Here is a 22,720-nt window from a genome sequence, read left to right on the forward strand (position 1 = left end):
TCACATTACAGTTCATGGGAATATGCTCAAATCGATTTGCATATGCAAACATATTCGACTGCAACTGTATTTACTTCTATTTACAATACATAGTGGTAGATTCGATACCCAGTACTTGTGCTCAATACAGGCGTCCCCCACTTTACGAATGTTCGCTTTATGCTGCTTTGCTTTTACAAAAGACCTACATTAGTAACCTGTTTTTGCCTTACAAAGGAGGCATAGGAGACTGCAGATTCATGAATCTAGCCATCTAGTTCATCTAGTCTCAATATCACCAAGACCAAGGAGATGGTGGTGGACTTTAGGAGATCTAGGCCTCATATGGAGCCAGTGATCATTAATGGAGAATGTGTGGAGCAGGTTAAGACCTACAAGTATCTGGGAGTACAGTTGGACGAGAAGCTAGACTGGACTGCCAACACAGATGCCTTGTGCAGGAAGGCACAGAGTCGAATGTACTTCCTAAGAAGGTTGGCGTCATTCAATGTCTGTAGTGAGATGCTGAAGATGTTCTATAGGTCAGTTGTGGAGAGCACCCTCTTCTTTGTGGTGGCGTGTTGGGGAGGAAGCATTAAGAAGAGGGACGCCTCACGTCTTAATAAGCTGGTAAGGAAGGCGGGCTCTGTCGTGGGCAAAGTACTGGAGAGTTTAACATCGGTAGCTGAGCGAAGGGCGCTGAGTAGGCTACGGTCAATTATGGATAACTCTGAACATCCTCTACATAGCACCATCCAGAGACAGAGAAGCAGTTTCAGCGACAGGTTACTATCGATGCAATGCTCCTCAGACAGGATGAAGAGGTCAATACTCCCCAATGCCATTAGGCTTTACAATTCTACCACCAGGACTTAAGAACTTTTTAAAGCTATTATTAATGCTTTTTGAGATGGTGATTCAGATGCACATCATATTTTTAACTGAGTTAAGTATTGTATGTAATTAGTTTTGCTACAACAAGTGTATGGGACATTGGAAAAAAGTTGAATTTCCCCATGGGGATGAATAAAGTATCTATCTATCTATCTATCTATCTAGTTCCTCCTATACCCAGCCCAACCCCTGGCCCCAATTGCTGTTTCCTTCCCCTCCTCCCACTCGATTCTCCTTCCCACTTGCCCACACTGCCTCACTTTCCTCTCAAGTTCAGTCATCTGCAGCTATTTGCTGCCTCTAACTATCACCTCCCAATCTCTGTTGCTATTTCCACTCTCCCTGCCGCCAACTACCTATTCCCTGCCGCCAACTACCTATTCCACCCTCCCCCATTTCACCATATTAATTTTGGTCTCCATATTGTGTGAGGCACGTGAAAGCACTGGAAAGAGTCCAGAGAAGGGCAACAAAACTCATTCCAGGTCTGCAGGGTATGAGCTATGAAGAAAGGTTGAAAGAATTAAATCTTTTTAGCCTAAGTAGGCATAAAATGAGACGAGACGTAATAGAAGTGTTCAAAGTCATTAAGGGTAGAAATAAAGTGGATGCCAGCTGATATTTCCAAGGTTAACCCGTCGTCAAGGACGCGGGGCCGTAGGTGGAGACTAGTTAACAGGAGATTTCAGACCAACATCAGGAAGCATTTCTTTCCACAGCGAGTTGTGGGCACAAGGAACATACGTGAATAGGAATTTAGCAAAGCTTTGTTGGGCAGAATGGCCTGTTCTTGTCAAAAACTTCCTACAGTTCAGTGGCCCACATCTTGCTCCCCCTCTTCTCCCTCAGCACTTTACACTAACCATCTCATCTCTTTCAATCCACGTGAAAAGGTCTTGACCCAAAACGTCAACTGCCCATACTCCCTGATCTACGAGATGTTCGCAGGGATACACGGAAGATCATCAGTTCAGTGAGAGATGCCCCTTGGCCTGCTAACACATCGAGATGTCTGTGAGGGACGCTGCCACTGTACGGGTACAGACTGAAGGATGCAATGAAATTCGGTGCAGCTACCACAAGGGCTTGGTTAGGACCACACCAAAGGACCACTGTACAGTGTTCTTTATTTACTGGTCAGGGAAGGGGCCAGGATGGCTGAGAAAGCCTTGCATACTGAGTACAAGACCATAAGACGTAGGAGCAGATTCAGTGAACCACCCCAGTATTAATGGTGCTAGTGGTTTTCAACGAAGTAACTTAACGTAAACACACTGAAATTCATTCTTGCATTTGTAGACAAAGTAAGTGTATTAACAAAGTACATATAGGTCCATATAATATCCTGAGATTTTCTTGCAGGCATTCACAGTAGAAGTAAAATAAAATCAATGGAAAACTACACACAAAAACTAATGTGCAAAGACAAAAATAAAATCATAAGTAAATAAATAATATAATACTGAGAACACAAGTTGCAGAGTCCTTGAAAGTGAATCCATAGGTTGTGGGATCCGTTCAGTGCTGGGGTGAGTGAAGTTATCAATGCTGATTCAGGAGCCTGATGGTTGAAGAGTAATAACGCTTTCTGAGCCTGGTGAGGTGGGACTCAAGGCTCCTGTACCTCCTTCCCGATGGCAGCAGCGAGACGCGAGCATGAACAAAGCACGCAGCAAGAAGAGAAAAGACATTGCACAATTTACTAAATGCATTGTTTATGAATGCAAGTACGGAAGGGCGTTTGCACTGTTTATTCTTGTTAATATTTTTTATGAATAAAGTTTTTTGGTTCTAAAAAAAATCTACCTCCACAGATGCTGCCTGACCTACTGAACTCCTCCGATAGTTTTCCCCCTGTATATTTCAAAAGTATTTCATGAGCTGTAAATGTGGTTTGTGCGACCAGAAGCACATCTTTCAAATCATAAAACTCCAGAGGAAGAAAATTGAACTGTCTTTGAGGATATTTATATAGCAGAAATAAGCTCTGATGTAATAGAACATAGAATAGTACAGCACATTACAGGCCCTTCAGCCCACAATGTTGTGCTGACCCTCAAACCCTGCCTTACATATAACCCCCCACCTTAAATTCCTCCATATACTTGTCTAGTAGTCTCTTAAACTTCACTAGTGTGTCTGCCTCCACCACTGACTCAGGCAGTGCATTCCACGCACCAACCACTCTCTGAGTGAAAAACCTTCCTCTAATATCCCCTTTGAACTTCCCTCCCCTTAACTTAAAGCCATGTCCTCTTGTACTGAGCAGTGGTGCCCTGGGGAAGAGGTGCTGGCTGTCCACTCTGTCTATTCCTCTTAATATCTTGTTCACCTCTATCATGTCTCCTCTCATCCTCCTTCTCTCCAAAGAGTAAAGCCCTAGCTCCCTTAATCTCTGATCATAATTCATACTCTCTAAACCAGGCAGCATCCTGGTAAATCTCCTCTGTACCCTTTCCAATGCTTCCACATCCTAAATGAAGCAACTCTTTACTAAAAGCATTGACCAAGTTCTAGATGAAAAGCTGCACAGTGGCAGGATACCCAAGGAACAAATTAAAAACAAGTAATGAACTGGCCAATAGGAAGAAACACTAAATGCCGACTGGGGAAGGATTCTGTGGTTCCCAACAAATCAATATCTGACCTCCACTAAAATCTGAATTGCATTAAACAACTTTTATTCAAAAAGCAATTAATCGAGGTTCTCAGCCAAATTTGTAACGGGAATTGTGAACCACAAGGAAAAAATAAAGTCAGGCAAACTAAAACAATGCAGAAATGCAAGCCACGAGGTAGCGAAAATTAGAAGTTTTTTAAAGTTTATATCAGACGAGCAAATGGAGAATCTAAAAAGAACCAAGAGAGATCTGCATCAACAGAACAATATCTTTCCTGTGATTAGTGGCAAGAACTGCAACAGTACGCAGAGAACAGCGTTACACAGCAATAAAGCTCTTTTGCATGTCAACTGCCCCCCCTACTAATCCAATCCAGTGACCTACTGACTTATTTCTAAAGAAAATTACAGCTAATTACAGAGCTGAATATGATTTCACACAGTGATCTATTGTAACACCTAGAATCTCTGCCAAGATGTGTTATTGTTCCATTTTATTCACTCTCCCTTAGGATTTTTCACCTGAACTAATTATTTCATTAACATACATGTTAAATTGCTGTTCCTGCTTCTCCAATAAGCCAAAATATTAAAATTCTTCTAAAATTAATTACTTGTACCTCAACCACAGTGTGAAAAATTGGTAATTTTCCTAATAGATTAAATTTAAAAATTAAACATGAAATAGCAAGGATTCCTGCTGCATGTTCCCTCTAATCTGAGAATCTTAGCACTTGCTTTTAAATCAATTTCAAACCCAGCAGCACTAGTTGCCTATTCTTCAACCTATTACAAGGACATTTAAGAGGTCAAGGATGAAAGAAAGAAGGGGGAGGGAAGGGGTAGATAGAGCAGTTTAAAGGGTGACACACAATCGTGGGCCGAAGGGGCCATACTATGTTATTACCCTCATGAAATCTTCCAAAGATCCATGGAGAAGATGTTTCCTATGGGGGGGGGGAGAGAGAGTCTAGGACCAGAGGACAGAGATGAGGAAGAGTTTCTTTAGCCAGAGTGTGGCGAATCTGTGGAATTCATTGCTAGCTGGCTACGGAGGCCAAGTCATTTGGTATTTACTGTACACTCTGGTCACATACGACTATATGGCCAAACACCTGAGTAGTCACATCAAGTCCACCGATAACGCGACAGTGATGGGGCTCATCAACAACAATATGACGACCTACAGAGAGAAGGTGAGGCCTGTGCCAAGCAAATAATTTCTTCCTCAATGTCAACAAGACAAATGAGATGGTTATCGATTTCAGGAGAACTTACACCATTCACGCGCCTCTTTACATCAGTGGCACAACAGCAGAAAGCAGACATCTCACACTATCTCTCATGTTCCAAGAACCCATTTTACATCATCAGTAAAGCTCACCAGCGCCTCTACTTTTTGAGGTTGAAGAGAGTTGGACTATGCACATCGACACCCACATCCACCTACAGATGCACAGTAGAGAACATAACTGTATGTAAACTGCACTGCAACAGACAGGAAGGGTCTATAACTGGTAGTCAAAAACCACCCAATGCATCAGTGGCACCAGCCAACCCACCATCAAGGCTCTACATACACAGAAAGGTACCAGAAAAGGGCCAGTAACAACATGAAGGATCCCATCCACTCTGCTCATGGACTGTTTGTTCCATTCCCATCAGGGAGGAGGCTTTGCAGCAGCCACACCAGGACCTTCAGACCAAAAAACAGTTATTTTCCCCAAGCAGCGAGGCTGATCGACACCTCCACCCACTAACCCACCCGACCACTTCCCTCCACCACTACTTTATCATTTACTGTCAGAATCACCTTATGTACAGACACTCCTGTGCCCTGTGTCACTTTATTGACATAGCATGTATATAAATTACCTTATGTACTTATATTTGTGTTTTTTTATTATTATGTTCTTTTTTGTGCTTCATTTGATCTGGATTAATTTCATTCTCATTTACACTCATGTACTGGAAATTACATTAAACAATCCTGAACTTTGAATTTATATTTAAAGCGGAAGTTGATAGGTTCTTGATTAGTAACATCAAAGGTTACAGGGAGGAAAACAGGAAAATGGTATTGATAGGGATAATCAAGATGAAATGGCACAGCAGACATGATGCACTGAATGGTGTAATTCTGCCTCTGTCTTATGGTATAATATCCAACTTTAAAAGCTTAGACCTCTGTCATTCCAGATTAGTTAAATATGACCCTACTGCTATGAGTTATTGCCAAATCCTCCAGGTCAGAACACTGTTTCAAAGTTCTGAATTGCAAGTCAGAATAATCTAAATTGTCTGCAGTTTCCTGGCATGGCTCTGAAACTTCTAAAATAGTTACAAGACAAAGTCACAAGATTAAAATAATTTGGCACAAATGACAATAGCCTCAAATGTATAACTGAGTACGTAGTGCATTAATTCCACAACATTTCACATTGATGGTTTCGGAGGTGGAGCATTAGAAAGTAAGGCACAGGAGAAGGTTCTTCAACCCACCATTACTTGAAGCCACCATAGAGCTAAATAGCAAACATGATAAAATCTGCAGATGCTGGAAATCCAAGCAACACACAAAATGTTGGAGGAATTTAGTAGGCCAGGCAGCATCTATGGAAAAAAGTAAACAGTCAAAATTTCAGGCCAAGGCCCTTCATCAACACTTCCATGTTCAGTACTGCGCAAAAGTCTTACGCACAGACAATTACAAGAAAAAGTTTGTGAACGATTTGCAAATATCTGGTTTTCAGCATTAATTACTCATAAAATATGGTCTGATCTTCATTTAAGTCACAACAAGAGACAAATGTAATATGCCTTAAATAATAAAACACAATTGTACTTTTCACGTCTTTATTGAACACATTGTTTAATCATTCACAGTCCAGACTAGAAAAAATTTATGAACCCTTATATTAAATAACTGGGAGTTTATCATTCAGCAGCAATAACCTCCACAAACATTACCTGTAGCTACTGATCAGACTTACACAATGGTGAAAAGGAATTTTCTACCATTCCTCCAAACAGAACTGTTTCAATTCATCAGTATTTCTGGGATATCTTACGTGTACAGCCCTCTTCAAGTCACGCCACAGCATCTCAATGGGCTTAAGGTCTGGATTCTGACTTGGCATTTCCAAAGCACAATTTTTCTTCTTTTTATGCCATTCTATTGTTGATTTTCTGTTGTTGATTTGCTCGTGTTTTGGATCATTGTCTTGTTGCATCATCCAACTTATATTCAGCTTCAGGTGATGGACCACTACCCTGACATTTTCCTGTAAAATATCCTGATACAATTTTGAATTCATTGCTCCCTCAACAACTGCAAGCTGTCCAGCCCTGAGGCAAAGCAGTCCCAAACCATGATGCTCCTTCCACCGCGTTTCACAGTTGGATGAGGTTTTGGTATTGGTGTGCAGTGCCCTTTTCCCTCCAAACACAGCAATGTCTATTTCAAACAACAACAAACACAAAATGGCAGGTCAGGCAGCATCTATAGGAGAAGCACTGTCGATGTTTCGGGCCGAGACCCTTCGTCAGGACTAACCGAAAGGAAAGATAGTAAGAGATTTGAATGTGTATTTCAGCCAAGTTCAATTTTTGTCTCATCTGTCCACAGAACATTGTCCCAGAAGTGTTGTGGAACATCCAGCTGGTCTTTTGTAAACCTAAGACTTGCAGCAATGTTTTTTTTTGGAGAGCAGTAGTTTCCTCCATGGTGTTCTTCCATTAACACCATCCTTGTCAGTGGTTTTCTTATAGTGGATGCATGAGCAGAAACTTGAGCAAGTTCTAGAGATTTCTGGAGGTCTTTTGCTGTTTCCCTTGGGTTTTTTCTCATCTCCTTCAGCATTACACATTGTGCTCTTGCAAGATGCCCAACTCCTAGGAAGAGTAGCAACAGGACTGAATTTCCTCTTTTCGTAGACAATTTCTCTTACTGTGGACTGATGAACATTCAAGTCTTTAGAAATGCTTTTGTAGCCTTTTCCAACTTGATGCATCTCTACAATTCTTCTTCTAAGGTCCTTTGAAAGTTGTTTTGATTGAGACATGGTGCACATAAACAGATCTTTCTTAAGAGCAGGTTCTGTCAGTAACCTGACTTCGTGTGGCTTTTTTTTTTAAATATAGGGCAGGACACCTCTACAACCCACACCTCCAATCTTATCTCATTGATTTGACTCCAAATAGCTTTTGTAGAAGACATTACCACATGCTTTTTTTTTTATCCTAGACTGGTTGTTTAGTTGATGCACTCAGTATTGTCAAGAGTTACAATTATTTGTGTTATTAGTTTAGGCAGATTGTGTTTGTCTATTACAGTATTGTGCTTAGATGAAGATCAGACCACATTTAATGAGCAATTAATGCAGAAAACCAGGTAATGGAAAAGGGTTCACAAACTTTTTCTTGCAATTGTACATAACTACAGTGCCCAAGACTTTTGCACATTACTGAAGTAATTTTACATATTGCACTGCACTGCTGCATTAAAAAGAAATGATGACATGTGAGTAATGATAAACCTGATTCTGAAATGGATCTCTATTGTGAACGGAGAGTGGGAAGGGGGCTGGGACAGGGGAACGAGCAGGAAGCACCAGAGAAACATTCTGTAATGATTAATAAACTGTTTGGAATCAAATGACCTTGTTCAAATAGCTAATGACATTCAACTTTTTATTACAGATGCAGTATGGAACAGGCGCTTCCAGCCCAACAAGCTGCATCGCAGAGCAACCAACCTATTTAACACTCACCTAATCACAGGACAATTTACAATAAGCAATTAACCTACTAATCTGTACATCTTTGGACAGTGGGAGCAACCACATGCAGCTCATGGACAGAACATACAAACTCCTTATAGACAACAACAGAATTAAACTCCGGACTCCAGAAAGTCCTGAGATGGAACTGCTACACTATCAAGGCGCCTGTGTTTATTACCACATGGGTAATTAATTAATAATGACCACGAGCAGTCTAGACTCACTCACTGGATGTTTGACATCTCCTAAGAGTCTCAACTGATGCAGCACATTCGGACTTTGCTGCCTGAAGGCTGATAAGAATAAAATTCCATCAAGATTCATGATCCTGACTTCCTGATCTCTAATCCCTGCTGGTCATCAGAAGGCCGAAAAAGTAAATATTTATGTTCACTCCCACATTTAGTTGGAAAACTTGCACCAAGCAACATAAAACCTGTGGAATTATACCACTCAGAGAATTTATGTTCTCCTCTTCCATTTTACTTGGGCTTCTTCCTCCTTCCTTCCCAGTCCTGATGATGGGTCTCAGCCCGAAATGTCGACTGTTTACTCTTTTCCTTTAGATGCTGCCTGACCTACTGAGTTCCTCCAGCATTTTGTGTTGCTTTGAAATAGCAATGCCCTTCCCCTGAGCTTCCTTGCAATCTGAAGATTTTGCTTCTAGCCAGGTTCATAAATAAGCATCTCAAAGGCTTCTATTCTATAACTAACCTTCATGTCCCTCAACCTCTCTGAAAAATTCAATATCACTGTCCGACTAGAAAAGACCTATGAAACCAGTCATAGAAACAGTTAATCCAACTGTGTAGCTAAACACAGCTCCAACACCATATTCAAGTTTGCTGATGACACCACTGTTGTGAGCGATTCAAAGGTAGTGATGAATCAGCATGCAGGAGGGAGATTGAAAATGTGGCTGAGTTCTGTAATAACAACAACCGCTCACTCAATGTCAACAAGACCAAGGAACTGATTGTAGGCTTCAGGAGAGGGAAACCAAAGGTCCATGATCCAGTCCTCATCAGTGAATCAGAGCTGGAAAGGGTTAGCAACTTTAAATTTTGGGGTATTACTATTTCAGAGGATCTGTCCTGGACCCAGTACACAAGTGCAAATGTGAAGAAAGCACAGCGACATCACTACTTCCTTAGGAGTCTGCGGAGATTCAGCACGACTTTGACAAATTTCAAAAGACGTGTAGTGGAAGGTGTATTGACTAGCTGCATCACAGACTGCTATAGAAACACCAATGCCTTTGAACAAAAAAAATCCTACAAAAGGTACTGGAATCAGCCCAGTACAACACAGGTAAAGCCCTCCCAACCATCAAGCACGCCTACATGAAACGCTGTCATAGGAAAGCAACACCAGTCAGAGATCCTCACCACCCAAGGCCATGCTCTTCACCCCCCCCCCCCCCACCTCACTGATGCATCAGGTAGAAGGTACAAGAGCCTCAGGACTCACCACCAAGTTCTAAAACAGTTACTACCCCTCAACCACACTTTTGAACAAAAGGGGATAACTACACTCACTTACCCATCCATTGAAATGTTCCCACAACCAATGGTCTCACTATCTCATGTTCTTGTTATTAATTGCTATTTATTTATATTTGCATTAGCACGGTTTGTCTTCTGCACTCTGCTTCTTTCATTGATCCTGTTATGGTTGCTATTCTATAGATCTGCTGAGTATGGCCGCAGGAAAATGAATCTCGGGTGGGGGGGGGGGGGGGGGGGGGGGGGGGGGGGGGTGTGTGTGTGTGTGTGTGTGTGTGTGTGTGTGTGTGTGTGTGTGTGTGTGTGTGTGTGTGTGTGTGTGTGTGTGTGTGTGTGTGTGTGTGTCTATATACACACACACACACACATACATACTTCAATAATAAAATTTACCTAGAAATTTGTTCTGCCGTGCAATCCCTCATAGCCGCTCTGTACAATTTCCAAAGGGTTTTTCTTAAAAATATATATTTTGCCTCATTGGTAGCAAATCACTACTCTTCAAATCTGAAGAAAACCAGAAATTCAAGATGTCCATATGCCATACAGCAAGAACACAAGCACCCAGCACTCCACAAGACAGCTCTGTGAACACACAGGTAACACCACAGCATGATAATCCGGACATACCTGAAAGTTCTAACATCAATGTGTGATGTGGAATAAAATATTTTACAGCCTTTGTTAAATTTATAATTGTTAAAACACAGAAGCATTGCATCCAAATGAAAAGAAAATTCAAGATTGTTTAATGTCATTTCCAGCACACAAGTGTAAAGACAAAATAACTGCTACTCCGGATCCAATGCAGCACAAAAAAATAAAAACACAATAATAAAGAACCAGAATAAATATAAATACACAAGACAGCTTATACGTATACGCGTATCCATAAAGCATTTCCGTGTTCTCTTTCCTTATCCATACATGTATCTTGGGATGGGTGGAGGGGGTGGGGAGAGAAGTGGGAGAAATGAGCATTATATTAATAAGGCATATGAAGCAGTCATGGGCTCAAGTACCAGGTCAAGAAAGCAAAGATTTAATCTGATAGCTTCCATTAAATTCTAACTGTAATAAAACCCTCAGCACTAGTTCATTGCTCAGTCTGGACCTCAGTCATTTAAGCAGTCCAATTGGATTACTTTTCAAATTTGTGAAATCACAATTTCATACAGTGCTGTGTGCAATGGAACTAAGAAGACCACTGACAGCTTCAATCCTTAGCAGCTGGTCCAAAGGTCTTCTATAAAACTGACACCAAGTTCAAATTTACTGTCATCTGACTGTACATATATACAGCCAAACAAAACAGCGTTCCACCGGGCCACGGCGAACCCACAAAACACATCACTAAGTACAAACCAAAATTCTACCATAAATAAGTTAATAAAATATAATTCAAAGTGCAGTGTAAAAGGGATGCGATGTCAAAGATATTTTAGCTTTAGCTTCCAAATCAAAGCTATTTTAGCTTAAAAATCAATCTGTGATAAGTTTCTAGGGAACACCATTATACAAGTAAATATTTCAAAATAGATATTCAAAGTCCTTTTGTGGCATAAATTGATAGGAAAGTAAGAGTTCAAATAGAAATTAAAATGGAGTACATGAGCAAATTAATCTAGGGATATACATGTTGAAATCACTGAGAGAAATGGAGGTTATTTTAAAAAAGCAAATATCTTTGGGCTGCGTCTCCAGAGGGATGGTACTGAAAATGAAAAACTGACAAATCAAAAGGAACGTACTTGATGTACACATGATGTGCTTTATACACGTCTGGTCTCCATCAAATAAAGCAGCACACCAATTCCTGGACTGACCCACCCGAATGTCCCCAATATTGAAATATACACACAGTCCAAGGCATTATGCAGTCCTTCTGCAATCTCCTGCCAGTTCAGATTCATTTATTTATCACAGGTACATTGAAACATACAGTGAAATGTCCCATTTGCATTAACCGACACAACCTGAGCAGCTTGCAAGGTTCACCACACATTCCAGCACCAACATAGCATGCCCACAATGCTCGGCTAAACAACACAGAATGCAACAAGCAACAACAGCAAAACAAGCCTCTCCTTTTCTCCTGCCCTGCCATTTCACTGGCCCTCGTGCCTCCTGCTCGCACGGACATCAGATCCCAGGACCCTTTGATCTGGGACAGCCTGACATCCACAGACATCCTTCATCACCCGAACATGTTGATGGCCTTCGAGCACACAGTGGAAGCTCAAGACTCCAGCTTGACTTCTAACTCCTCCCCAGAGTTCTCTGCCAGGTTCGGCAATTCAGAACTCCAAGAGGTCCCTCTGGCAAGAATGGCAGCAGCAAGGAGGATGGTGCAAGAGTCTTGGCAAAGGAAGCTGTAACTAAGATCTTGGATGGGCTAAATATTGATAGAGGAAGTACTAGAATAGCTAAGCTGCACTGTCTTGCTGAGGGAAAGAAATAAGAAATCTACTGAAGTTTAGCCCAGAATCTTCCAAGTACCTAGAACAGAGGTTTCCAACCTGGGGTCCAGACTCCTTGCTTAATGGTATTAGTCCATGGCATAAAAATGTTTGGAAACCCCTGCTCTAGCGATTCAGTGCCCTGCTGAAGGGCCGCGCCCCAAAACGTCGACTAAACTCTTTTCCATAGATGCTACCTGGCCTGCTAAGTTCCTCCAATATTTTGTGTGTGTTGCTCGAGATTCAAGACAGGTATCAGGTTCAGAGGAATAAAATAAAACCTTCAGCCCACTCTGGATATGCCAGCCACTGAGTGACTACCTTGTACTAATCAACAAGCTGGGCCTCTGCAAATGTCAGTGCAAATCAGTAACAGCATCTCCTCCTCAATGACAATTAACACAGGTGCATCTCAAGAATGCACACTTAGCCCACTCCTCTACTCTTTCAACATTCATTACTCAGCTCATATGGCATCTACAGATCCGTATTGACACCACTACTGTTGGCAGAATCTCAGATGGTGAAGAGGCGTACAGGAGTGAGATAGGCCAGTTGGTTGAATGGTATTTCAACAACAACCTCGCACTCAAAATCACCAAGACAAAAGGAATTGATGCTGGACATCAGGAGAACACACGTCAGTCCTCATCAAGTGGTCAGTGGTAGGACAGGGTAAACAGCTTCAAGTTCTTGGGCATCAACATCTCAGAGGATCTATCTTAGGTTTAACGTATTGATGGAATCATGAAGAAGGGGTACCAGTAGTGCTACTACGATAGAAACTTGAGGAGATTTAGTAAGGTAACAAAGATTCTTGCAAATTTCTACAATACACACAAAATACTGGAGAAACACCAGAGAAATGCAGACCGTATCTATGGAGGGAAATGAACCAATGTTTTAGGCTGAGAATCATCAGGACCGGAAAGGAAGAGGGCAGAAGTAGGAGGAGTGCGGGAGGAGCACAAGCTAGCAGGCAATAGACGAGTCCAAAGTGGGGGTTGAGGGAAGGCAAGTGGGTGAGAGGGGGGCTTAAAGGGAACAATGCAAGAAGTTAGGTGATTCATGGAAGAGGCAAAATGCTGAAGGAGGAATCTGACAGGAGAGGTCAGTAGGCTATGGAATAAAGGGAAGGAGGTGGAGAACCACAGGATGATGGGCAGGTTGCAAGGACAGGAAAGGGAAAAGAAGTGAAAGGGTTCACAGAAATGAGGGAAGATAGGAGGGAAACAAAAGGAAGAGTCTCAGCCCAAACTGTTCACTTCCCTCCATAGAAATCTTGCACTCTACTGTTTCATGATGTCAGTGTTTGTCATATACACTAATGATCTGGATGATGGGGTGGTAAATTGGATTAGTAAGTATGTAGATGATACTAAGATAGGTGGCGTTGTGGATAATGAAGTAGGTTTTCAAAGCTTGCAGAGAGACTTAGGCCAGTTAGAAGAGTGGGCCGAACGATGGCAGATAAGAGTTTAATGCTTATAAGTGTAAGGTGCTACATTTTGGTAGGACTAGACAAAATAGGACATACATGGTAAATGGTAGGGCACTGAGGAATGCAGTAGAACAGAGTGATCTAGGAATAATGGTGCATAGTTCCCTGAAGGTGGAATCTCATGTGGATAGGGTGATGAAGAAAGCTTTTGGTATGCTGGCCTTTATAAATCAGAGCATTGAGTATAGGAGTTGGGATACAATGTTAAAATTGTAAAAGGCATTGATGAGGCCAAATTTGGAGTATTGTGTATAGTTCTGGTCACCGAATTATAGGAAAGATGTCAACAAAATAGAGAGTACAGAAGAGATTTACTAAAATGTTACCTGGGTTTCAGCATCTAAGTTACAGGGAAAAGTTGAATAAGTTAGGTCTTTATTCTTTGGAGCGTATAAGGTTGAGAGGGGACTGGATAGAGGTATTTATTATTATGAGGGGGATGGATAGAGTTGACGTGGATAGGCTTTTTCCATTGAGAGTCGGGGAGATTCAAACAAGAGGACATGAATTAAGAGTTAAGGGGCAAAAGTTTAGGGGTAACACGAGGGGGAACTTCTTTACTCAGAAAGTAGTAGCTGTGTGGAACGAGCTTCCAGTAGAAGTGGTAGAGGCAGGTTCGATTTTGTCATTTAAAAAAAAATTGGATAGGTATATGGACAGGAAAGGAATGGAGGGTTATGGGCTGAGTGCAGGTAGGTGGGACTAGCTGAGAGTAAGTGTTCAGCACAGACTAGAAGGGCCGAGATGGCCTGTTTCCGTGCTGTATTTGTTATATGGTTATCATAAACCCGATCCTGATTTGGCTCAATTGGAAAATTATTAATATAGCATCTTGGTTCAGAAGTAAAAGGCTGCAGAAATAAAGTCATAAACTCTAGACCCGTCATTCACTGGTTACAGATTAACAAATCTGGGACAGATTTGGTGGTAACTTGAATGCTCGTAGAGAGATTAGATCAGGGGTTCCCAACCTGGGGTCCATGGACCCCTCGGTTAATAGTAGGGGCCCATGGCATAAAAAACATAGAGAAACCCTGGATTTAAAAAAGGCAGCAATTGTTTGTTAAAGGCAAAATAATATTGAAATTCCAGAGATTTTTGGTGGAGTAACACTGAGGATCAAGGGAAATGCAATTGATATATAAACTCATAAAAGGCATTTAAAAAGGCACTATATAAGAACTTGCCATCAAAGACCTTGTAATAAAAGAACATAAGAAAATTGGAACAAGAGGTGGCCACCAGGCCGCTCAAACCTACCTCATCATTGAATAAGATCATAGGTGACCGAAACTGGCCTCAACTCTTCTGAGCAAGTTACCCATCATACCCAGTTTCTCAATCATTAAAATATTTACCTCCACACTGAATTATCTAATGATAGGCTTCCACCACCCTCAAGGGCAGAGATTCCAGAAATACAGTGCACTTTGGGAGAATGAACTAACTGCTTTAGTAGAAATAATTGGAGTGAAATAGTGCTTCTTTCAGATTGAAGTGTACAGCAGAGGTCCCCAGGGTCAATACGAGGATTACTGCCTTTCCTGAATAATTTCAACTTAGGGTACACATCACATTTTCAAATATCGAAAAAATAACAAAGATTTAGTCAACCGTGGAGGATGATAAGAGGTCAAAGACTTTAAACCGAGCAATGGGATTAATTTCTTAAATGTCAGGTAAAGCTTAATCCTAAGAAATGTGCATCTTATACACCAAAATGTTATTTCCTGCAAATTACTAATATATTCTAAGCAATCCACCTTATCCATGATGGTTCATGCATTGCTGGATAAGTTAATTGGAGATAAAAATGAAATAATATCACACAGCTTTTTCCGTCCTTCAAAGACTGTCTTCTTGCATTCATTTCCTTCATTTTAAAGTGTAGAAATGAATCTCATTCTGTAATTGATTTATTTAAAGAGCTAGTGCTATCATGGCTTATGCCATTCTTTTCTGTGTGCTCCTACCTTTATCTTACCCTATGTTATTACTTTGGGTGGTGGGGTGGAGATATGGTCTCTGCCAAACGAAGTGTAAGGCACACCTTCCCTCTGCTAGTGTGCAAGTCACCCTTGGGCAAAGTGTAGCACTTGCTTAGCCCCTCGATCGGGGGTCACAAGAACCCATAAGAGCAGGTGGTTGATGGTCATGAGCAGCTGGTGCATATCACAAGTCTTGGTTATGCAACCACTAACGGCAGGCTAACAACCTCTGAAGAGTATTGATAATGGCTGGGGTCACCCATCTTGTAAAGACACTCTTCAGAAGGCAATAGCAAACCACTTCTGTAGAAAAATTTGCCGAGAACAATCATGGTCACGGAAAGACCATGATCACCCACATCATATGGCACAGCACATATGCATGAATGATTTTTAGGAAAGACAAAGAGCTTGAAGTGGTATAAAAGTAAATTTATCAAAGTGATTCAACATAAGGAGGTTTAGGAATGTACGTAGTTAAAGTGGAATAAATGGGTTTGATCTCCTTTGAACAGATGAGGTTGCCAGAAAATTTGATGGCTTTATTTAAAAACATGAAGGGTATAAAAGGTAGATGGGGAGGCGAAATCAGATTGGTGGATCAAGAGCTCAAAGAATCAGTGCGACTTATTTTTTTTATATGCACAATTTGTCTTCTTTTGCACATTGGTTATTTTTCCGTCTTTGATTATGCATAGCTTTTCATAAATTCTATTATATTTTGTTATTTTCCTGTAAATGCCAGAAAGAAAGCAGATGTCAAAAACTTCATTATTCTATTCATATTTTAACATACTCAGTATTTTTTAAGATTTTACCTAGTACGAGGGGTGACTGATAAGTTTGTGGCCTAAGGTAGAAGGAGTCAATTTTAGAAAACCTAGCACATTTATTTTTCAACATAGTCCCCTCCTACATTTACACACTTAGTCCAGCGGTCGTGGAGCATACGGATCCCTTCTTTGTAGAAGTCGGCATCTTGGACCTCCAGAAGTGGTCCACAGCAGGGGTGATTGATAAGTTCCTGGCCAACAGTAGAAGAGTTATACAGCTCTCGTTAAATGCACATGCAGTTCATCTCAGTGATTATGCAGAAAGTTTGAAGTTAATAACTTTTGTGGTATTTCTGTTTCAGATAATTGAAAATTGCAAGTAAGCACTGTCTGAAAAAATGGACAACATCGGCCTTCGTGCAATCATCTGCTACCTCGGTCTCAAGGGCTTATCACCCAAGGAGGTCCACAAGGACATGGTGGCAACACTAGGGGAGGGTGAAAAATAAATGTGCTAGGTTTTCTAAAATTGACTCCTTTTACCTTAGGCCACAAACTTATCAAATCACCCCTCGCAGAATAATACATTTTCCAAAGAACTTGCTAAGCTTAAAAGGAGCATGGGCAACAGAACTCAGCGAGTTTCAAAGAAACATGCCCTGATGTGATAAAAGAAGGAATCAGTATCTGGGTAAAGTTGAGATGGGTAGGATTTCTCAATAGTTGCATAACAGATTGTCAGAGTTTTAATGTATGCCGACTTTTGTTTCAAAAAAATACATTAGTGGTAGTAGTGAGGGGCAGTAGAAATAGCAAAATCAACTGCTGCGCTTAAAAGAGCTGGAAAAAAATCTGCAGAACTACGGGAAGAGGGCAAGGGAGCAGGAGCAGCTATTGCAGAGAGATGCCTGGAGTCAATAGGCTGCAAAGCCTCTGCCCATTATCAACCATTGTACAGCACTATTAAGCTTCAAAGGAGCATGTGATCCAGCCAGCAACCTCTTTGCACTACTGTGTAACTGCCAGCAGCAAGTATAATGTGTTCAAAGATGACCTAAACAAGGACCATTAGTTTAAGGTCAATAATAATAAATAACACAACAATAAATTAAGAGCTTATAACATACAAACTACACATACAAGTCAATACATTTAAATACATGCACAAAAGAGGGCAAAATCCAATAGATAAAATGAGGAAGCAAGGGTGAAGACTAGACACAAAATGGAACAAACTCATTCTGGTCCAACGAGCCACATTGCTCAGCAACCCACCAAATTAACCCTGGCCTAATCACAGGACAATTTATGATGACCAATTAACCTACTGACTGGTACGTTTTTGGACTGTGTAAGGAAACCCAAGCAGTCACGAGGAAAACATACAGATGCCGCTGGAATTTGAACTCTGGATGCTCCAAGCTGTAACAACGTTGCGCTAAACACTAGTCTTGACTCATGGAGTAGTTGGGGCATGTGGTCTACCTTTTCTGCATACCCTATTCCATCCAAGCTACTACAAAAAATTTACATGCCATCAAATGGACTCACTATACAACAGTATACATGACATTCAATTAGTTTGATTTACTATTATCATGAACCTGAGCAGATCATTCCATACCCAAATACTGTATATTGTTAATAAAAGGAGAACAAAATGCAGAATATAGTGTTGCAGCTACAGAAAATGCACACAGCTGGTAAACAAATAAAGTGCCAAAGCCATAACAAGGTAGAAAAGATAATCATAAATTCATCTTTGATGTATTAGAGATTCATTCACAATAGCAGAACAGAGGCAGTCATTTAATCCAGTGATTAGTGCTTCAAGCTTTTGGATCTTCATCCCAATGGGAGAATAGAGAATACATAAGACACAAGAGGTCTTTGATTAGGTTAACTACTGTCCCAAGGCAGCAGGAAGTGTAGACAGAGACAGTGAAGAGGAGGCTGGTTTGCATGATGGACTGGAATATCTAGAAAGCCACTTTATATACCACATTGCTACAGCAGATACCACGAGGACTTACCCATATTGACTACTGAGAGATCTCAACATAGCTTGCTTCCTCACAGAATTTTCAATTACGGAAGCAGTTATGGAGGATAATCGCAACAAAATTTATTACAGTTTGTAAATTATAAAGCCATGGGACATTTCGGCCCCTTTAGTCTGTGCTGAACTACTAATGTGTCTAGTCCTATCAACTTGCATCTGGGCCATAGCCCTCCATATCCCTCCCATCGACGTACCACTGCAAATTTCTCTTAAATGTTAAAATCAAACCTGCATTTAAACTAAGAGTTTCAAATAAACTTTAAATGCAGGGTCAATATAAAATATAAACTAAAAACTAATGCTGATTGAAAAGGGATTATTTATTCAAAAACTGAGCTAGAATTAGGCTAGTACAGTACTGCTTTTCTTAAAATAGAAGAGTTTCACAGCCCAAGGATTTTCTGGGACAAAGCACAATGAGCAGAGAATATGCTCAAGAGTAACTCACTGACTTAATTCATTCACTGTTTCACATTAAGTTCAAGTTTACTGTCACCTGACTGTACATATATACAACAAAAAAAAACCAATGTTCTTCTGCACCACAGTGCACTCATAATACATATCACATACAGCACATAAACCAAAGTATTAACACAAATAAGTTAATAAAATATAATTTAAGATGCATGTAAAGTGCACAGCACAGCCAAACAGCTCGCTGTCCTGGGACGAAACCTTGGTGGTGGCAGGGTATTCATTAGTCTCACAGCCTGAGGGCAGAAGCTGTTATTCATTTTGGCAGTCCTAGTCTTGCTGTTCCTGTACCTCCTTCCTGACAGTCATGGGTCAAAGAGATTATGGGATGGATGTAGGAATCCTCAATAATGCTTCAGACCCTTAGTAAGCAACACTCCAGGTAAATGTCACAAATGGAGGGAGAGAGACTCCGGTGATCCTCTGGGCACTTTTTACTATCCTCTGTAGGGGCTTCAAGTCCAATGGCTTGGAGCTTCTATACAACGATGCAGCCGGAGAGGCCATTTGATGGTGCTCCTGTAGAAAGTTCTTAGAATGAGGGCAGGGAGTCTTGTACACGTCAATCTCCTCAAAAAGTGTTAAACCAGGGTTATTAATCCTATTGCTTTCAGCATCACACACCCCTCTAAATCTTGTACAAAATTGCACAACATAAACAAAATACAATTTCTGGGTAGAAGAACTCAAAATTAAAGAATTTTAAACCCTCAGCATAAAGTTTGATATTATTCCAAAACAATGCACGTAAACCTCAGTATTTGCTATGTTATTTTGTTTCTTCATAATTTTAATTCTTCAAAGAAATTTGAATTCCAATCAGAAACTAGTTGTTACCAGTCACAGGAACCTAGCAAACTGCCTGAATATACAACCTAATTTTACTTGTCATATATGCATCCTACCAGTTAACAATACTGACAGTGAAACAGAATTCAGTAGTGTTATTAAAGAGTAAAATTGTCTTCAAAAAAAAAAGTTAGGACATTAATGTTCCCCTTCAGGGAGGTTAACCACCACCACTATTTTATCATATCCTGTTAGAGCCACCTTATGTACAGACACCCTTGGCCTAGTATCACTTTTATGTACATACAATTAACCTATGTATATAAGCTTACTTACATAGTTATACTTATTGTTCTTTTCTTATTGTGCTCGTTTTTGTACTGCATCTGATCCAGAGTAACAATAATTTTGTTCTCCTTCACACTTGTGTACTGGAAATGGCATTAAACGATCCTGGATCTTGGACAAGATTCTGTCAAGCAGTCTGTCATCATCACCCACATAGTGTGAGAAGATAACAGTGCCCATAAACAAAAATACATCGATGGATCAAATTTTCAGCAGAAATCAACATGCATGTACAAAACACCTTTCATATCCCATCAGGACATCCAAAAGCCTCTCAGAGGTAATGAAGTACTTTATGAATGGTAATCATCATGCTAAGACAAAAACTAATAACTTGTGCACAGCAAGTCACAAAAAAAAACATTATGAATAAATATTGACCAGAACAGCAGGTATATCCTCTGGGTTTAGCTGCTTCTCAAAAAGACGTGCTCTTGAAACTTAAAGCAGTTATTGAATACTTTCAAGTCTAATGATTCCTGCTGATAGAATGGAATGTGAAATTGAAGTTACAATTGGAGCTCAGAGAAGGCAAGTAATTGTCCTAATACACCATACAAAATGCTTAATGTACATAGAACAAAAAACTTAAGACAAGCTAAAGAGGTGGCAGGGTGGAGATATGTCTCTACCAAAGGAGGTGCAAGGCACTCCTTCTCTCTATTAGCCTGCAGGCCATGCTTGGGCAAGGTGGGACACCTGCCTAGCCCTCCAATCAGGGCCATGTGAAGCCATTGGAGCAGGTGGTGGATGGTCATATGAGCAGCCGGGGCATATCACAAGCCCTGGTTATGTGACCACTGACACCAGGCAGACAATCTCTGAAGAGTATCGATAGAAGCTGGGATCCTGTAAAGATACTGCCCAGGAGGCAGAAATGGCAAACCATTTCTGTAGAAAAATTTGCTAAGAGCAATCGCAGTCATGAGAATATGATCACCCATATCATACAACATGGCACATAATGATGACAAAAGGAATGCTACAACTTATTGCTAGGAAATTGAATGCACAAAGTAGGTCCATCATTGTTTAAATATATATCAGTGAGACGATGACTGTTTTATTATGCACAATAAAAGCCTCCTTTGTAAGGAAAAATGCTAATATATTTATTACAAATCAAAAAAAGTTTGATTGAACTAATTGCTGGAGTGAGCCAGCTGTCTTAGAGGGAAAGGTTGGACAGCATCCAATGTATCACCCTAAGCTTAGAAATGTGAGAAATAATTCAAATTCAAAATATTTCTTGCAGCAGAATTAATTAGGAGTCAGGGTTTAAGATAACAAAGAAACAAATTATAAAATCAGATTGAGATAAAGCACAGAAACAAGTCCTGCAGCCCTTTCAGTTCACAACAACCATCAATTTACACCAATCGTATTAATCTAATTTTAATTCTCCCCATATTTTCTACCAGTTACCCATACACTGAAAACAATTTATAGCAGTCAATTAACCTACAAACTTGGGAGATTTTGGAACGTGGAAAGAAAACAGAACGGGAGAGGGACACTCGATTACTAGAGCATACAAATTCCACAGAGACACAAATTCCTAGGTCCCTAGCGCTGCAATAGCAGTTTCGTTAACTGTGCCCCCCCCCCCAACCTTCTGAGAATCATGAGCATAAATGCATTTCTTAAACCGCTGAAGCAGTCTTTGAAGTAACAAGAGAGAGGGGGAGTCGTGTTCGGACAGTCTGGTAAAGGTGAGGGGGGCATCCAGGGAAAGTAAATAAGGGGGATATGGAAATACCCCAGAGGAAAACGAGTGAGGAGAGATTGAGGGAAGATGGGAAAGGCACAGTTGGGAGGACACCACAGGGAGGAGGGTGAGAGTTAGGAGGACATCCCTGGAAAAAGGGGGTGGGGACCCCTATGAGAGCGGGAGAGGGAAGGTTGGTAAGAGAATCCGGAGAAGGCAAGAGAGGGGAAGATACCCCAGGGAAAACGAGTGCGGGAGGTTGGGGGAGACCCCGCGGAGAGGGACGAGTTCCCAATCGCTCCTCCTCCCACCCTCCGCTGTCCACCACCACTAGGTCAACAGGGCTCCACCGGACCTCGCTGTGCCACAACCCACTGGCACTCGAAGCAATACACCAGTTCCAACAGGTGCCACTGCGTGGAGTTGGAGTGAATTTCCTGTGCCCCGCTCAAATAGAAACTGCAGCCCCTACCTGCCGCTGCTCTGCCTGCTCCGTGGCGACCATCTTTACCGACTCGAGCAATCGATCGCAGTCGTCCCACCTGTCGCTTTCCCGCTCAAAGCACAGCGAATCGATCCCGGATCTCGTCGGCCGATCTCCCCCTCTTCAAACGTTCTATTAATTAAAAATTTATTTCATGCAATGATTATTATATTATATTATCTATATTTGGGTTTTTTTTAAATCATGGAAGGGAAAATTATACGAAATAAGCAACACGAGCATTCTGGGAGTTGTAGTTCTGAATCCTTCCATCCTAAAAATCCATAGAAACAATACGTTTTGCGATGATTTATCAAAATGATTTAAGTTTAAAAGGTACTGGAAGACT

General features: G+C 41.0%; 1 protein-coding gene across 2 annotated transcripts in view; it reads right to left on the minus strand.

Annotated features, from left to right (window-relative positions):
- Window positions 1-22,469, minus strand: part of pex14 (peroxisomal biogenesis factor 14) — a 344,557-nt gene extending 322,088 nt beyond the window's left edge. Inside the window, exon 1 of one of the 2 annotated variants that reach the window (XM_073032186.1) lies at window positions 22,360-22,469. In XM_073032186.1, the coding sequence (XP_072888287.1) occupies window positions 22,360-22,392 (33 nt within the window). In that variant the 5' untranslated portion in view covers window positions 22,393-22,469. The remainder of the gene's footprint in view (window positions 1-22,359) is intronic. The other variant, XM_073032188.1, reaches the window with a different exon arrangement.
- Between the last annotated feature and the right edge of the window lie 251 nt (window positions 22,470-22,720).

The sequence above is a fragment of the Hemitrygon akajei genome, chromosome 29 (genome assembly GCF_048418815.1).
Source record: "Hemitrygon akajei chromosome 29, sHemAka1.3, whole genome shotgun sequence".
NCBI lineage: Eukaryota > Metazoa > Chordata > Chondrichthyes > Myliobatiformes > Dasyatidae > Hemitrygon > Hemitrygon akajei.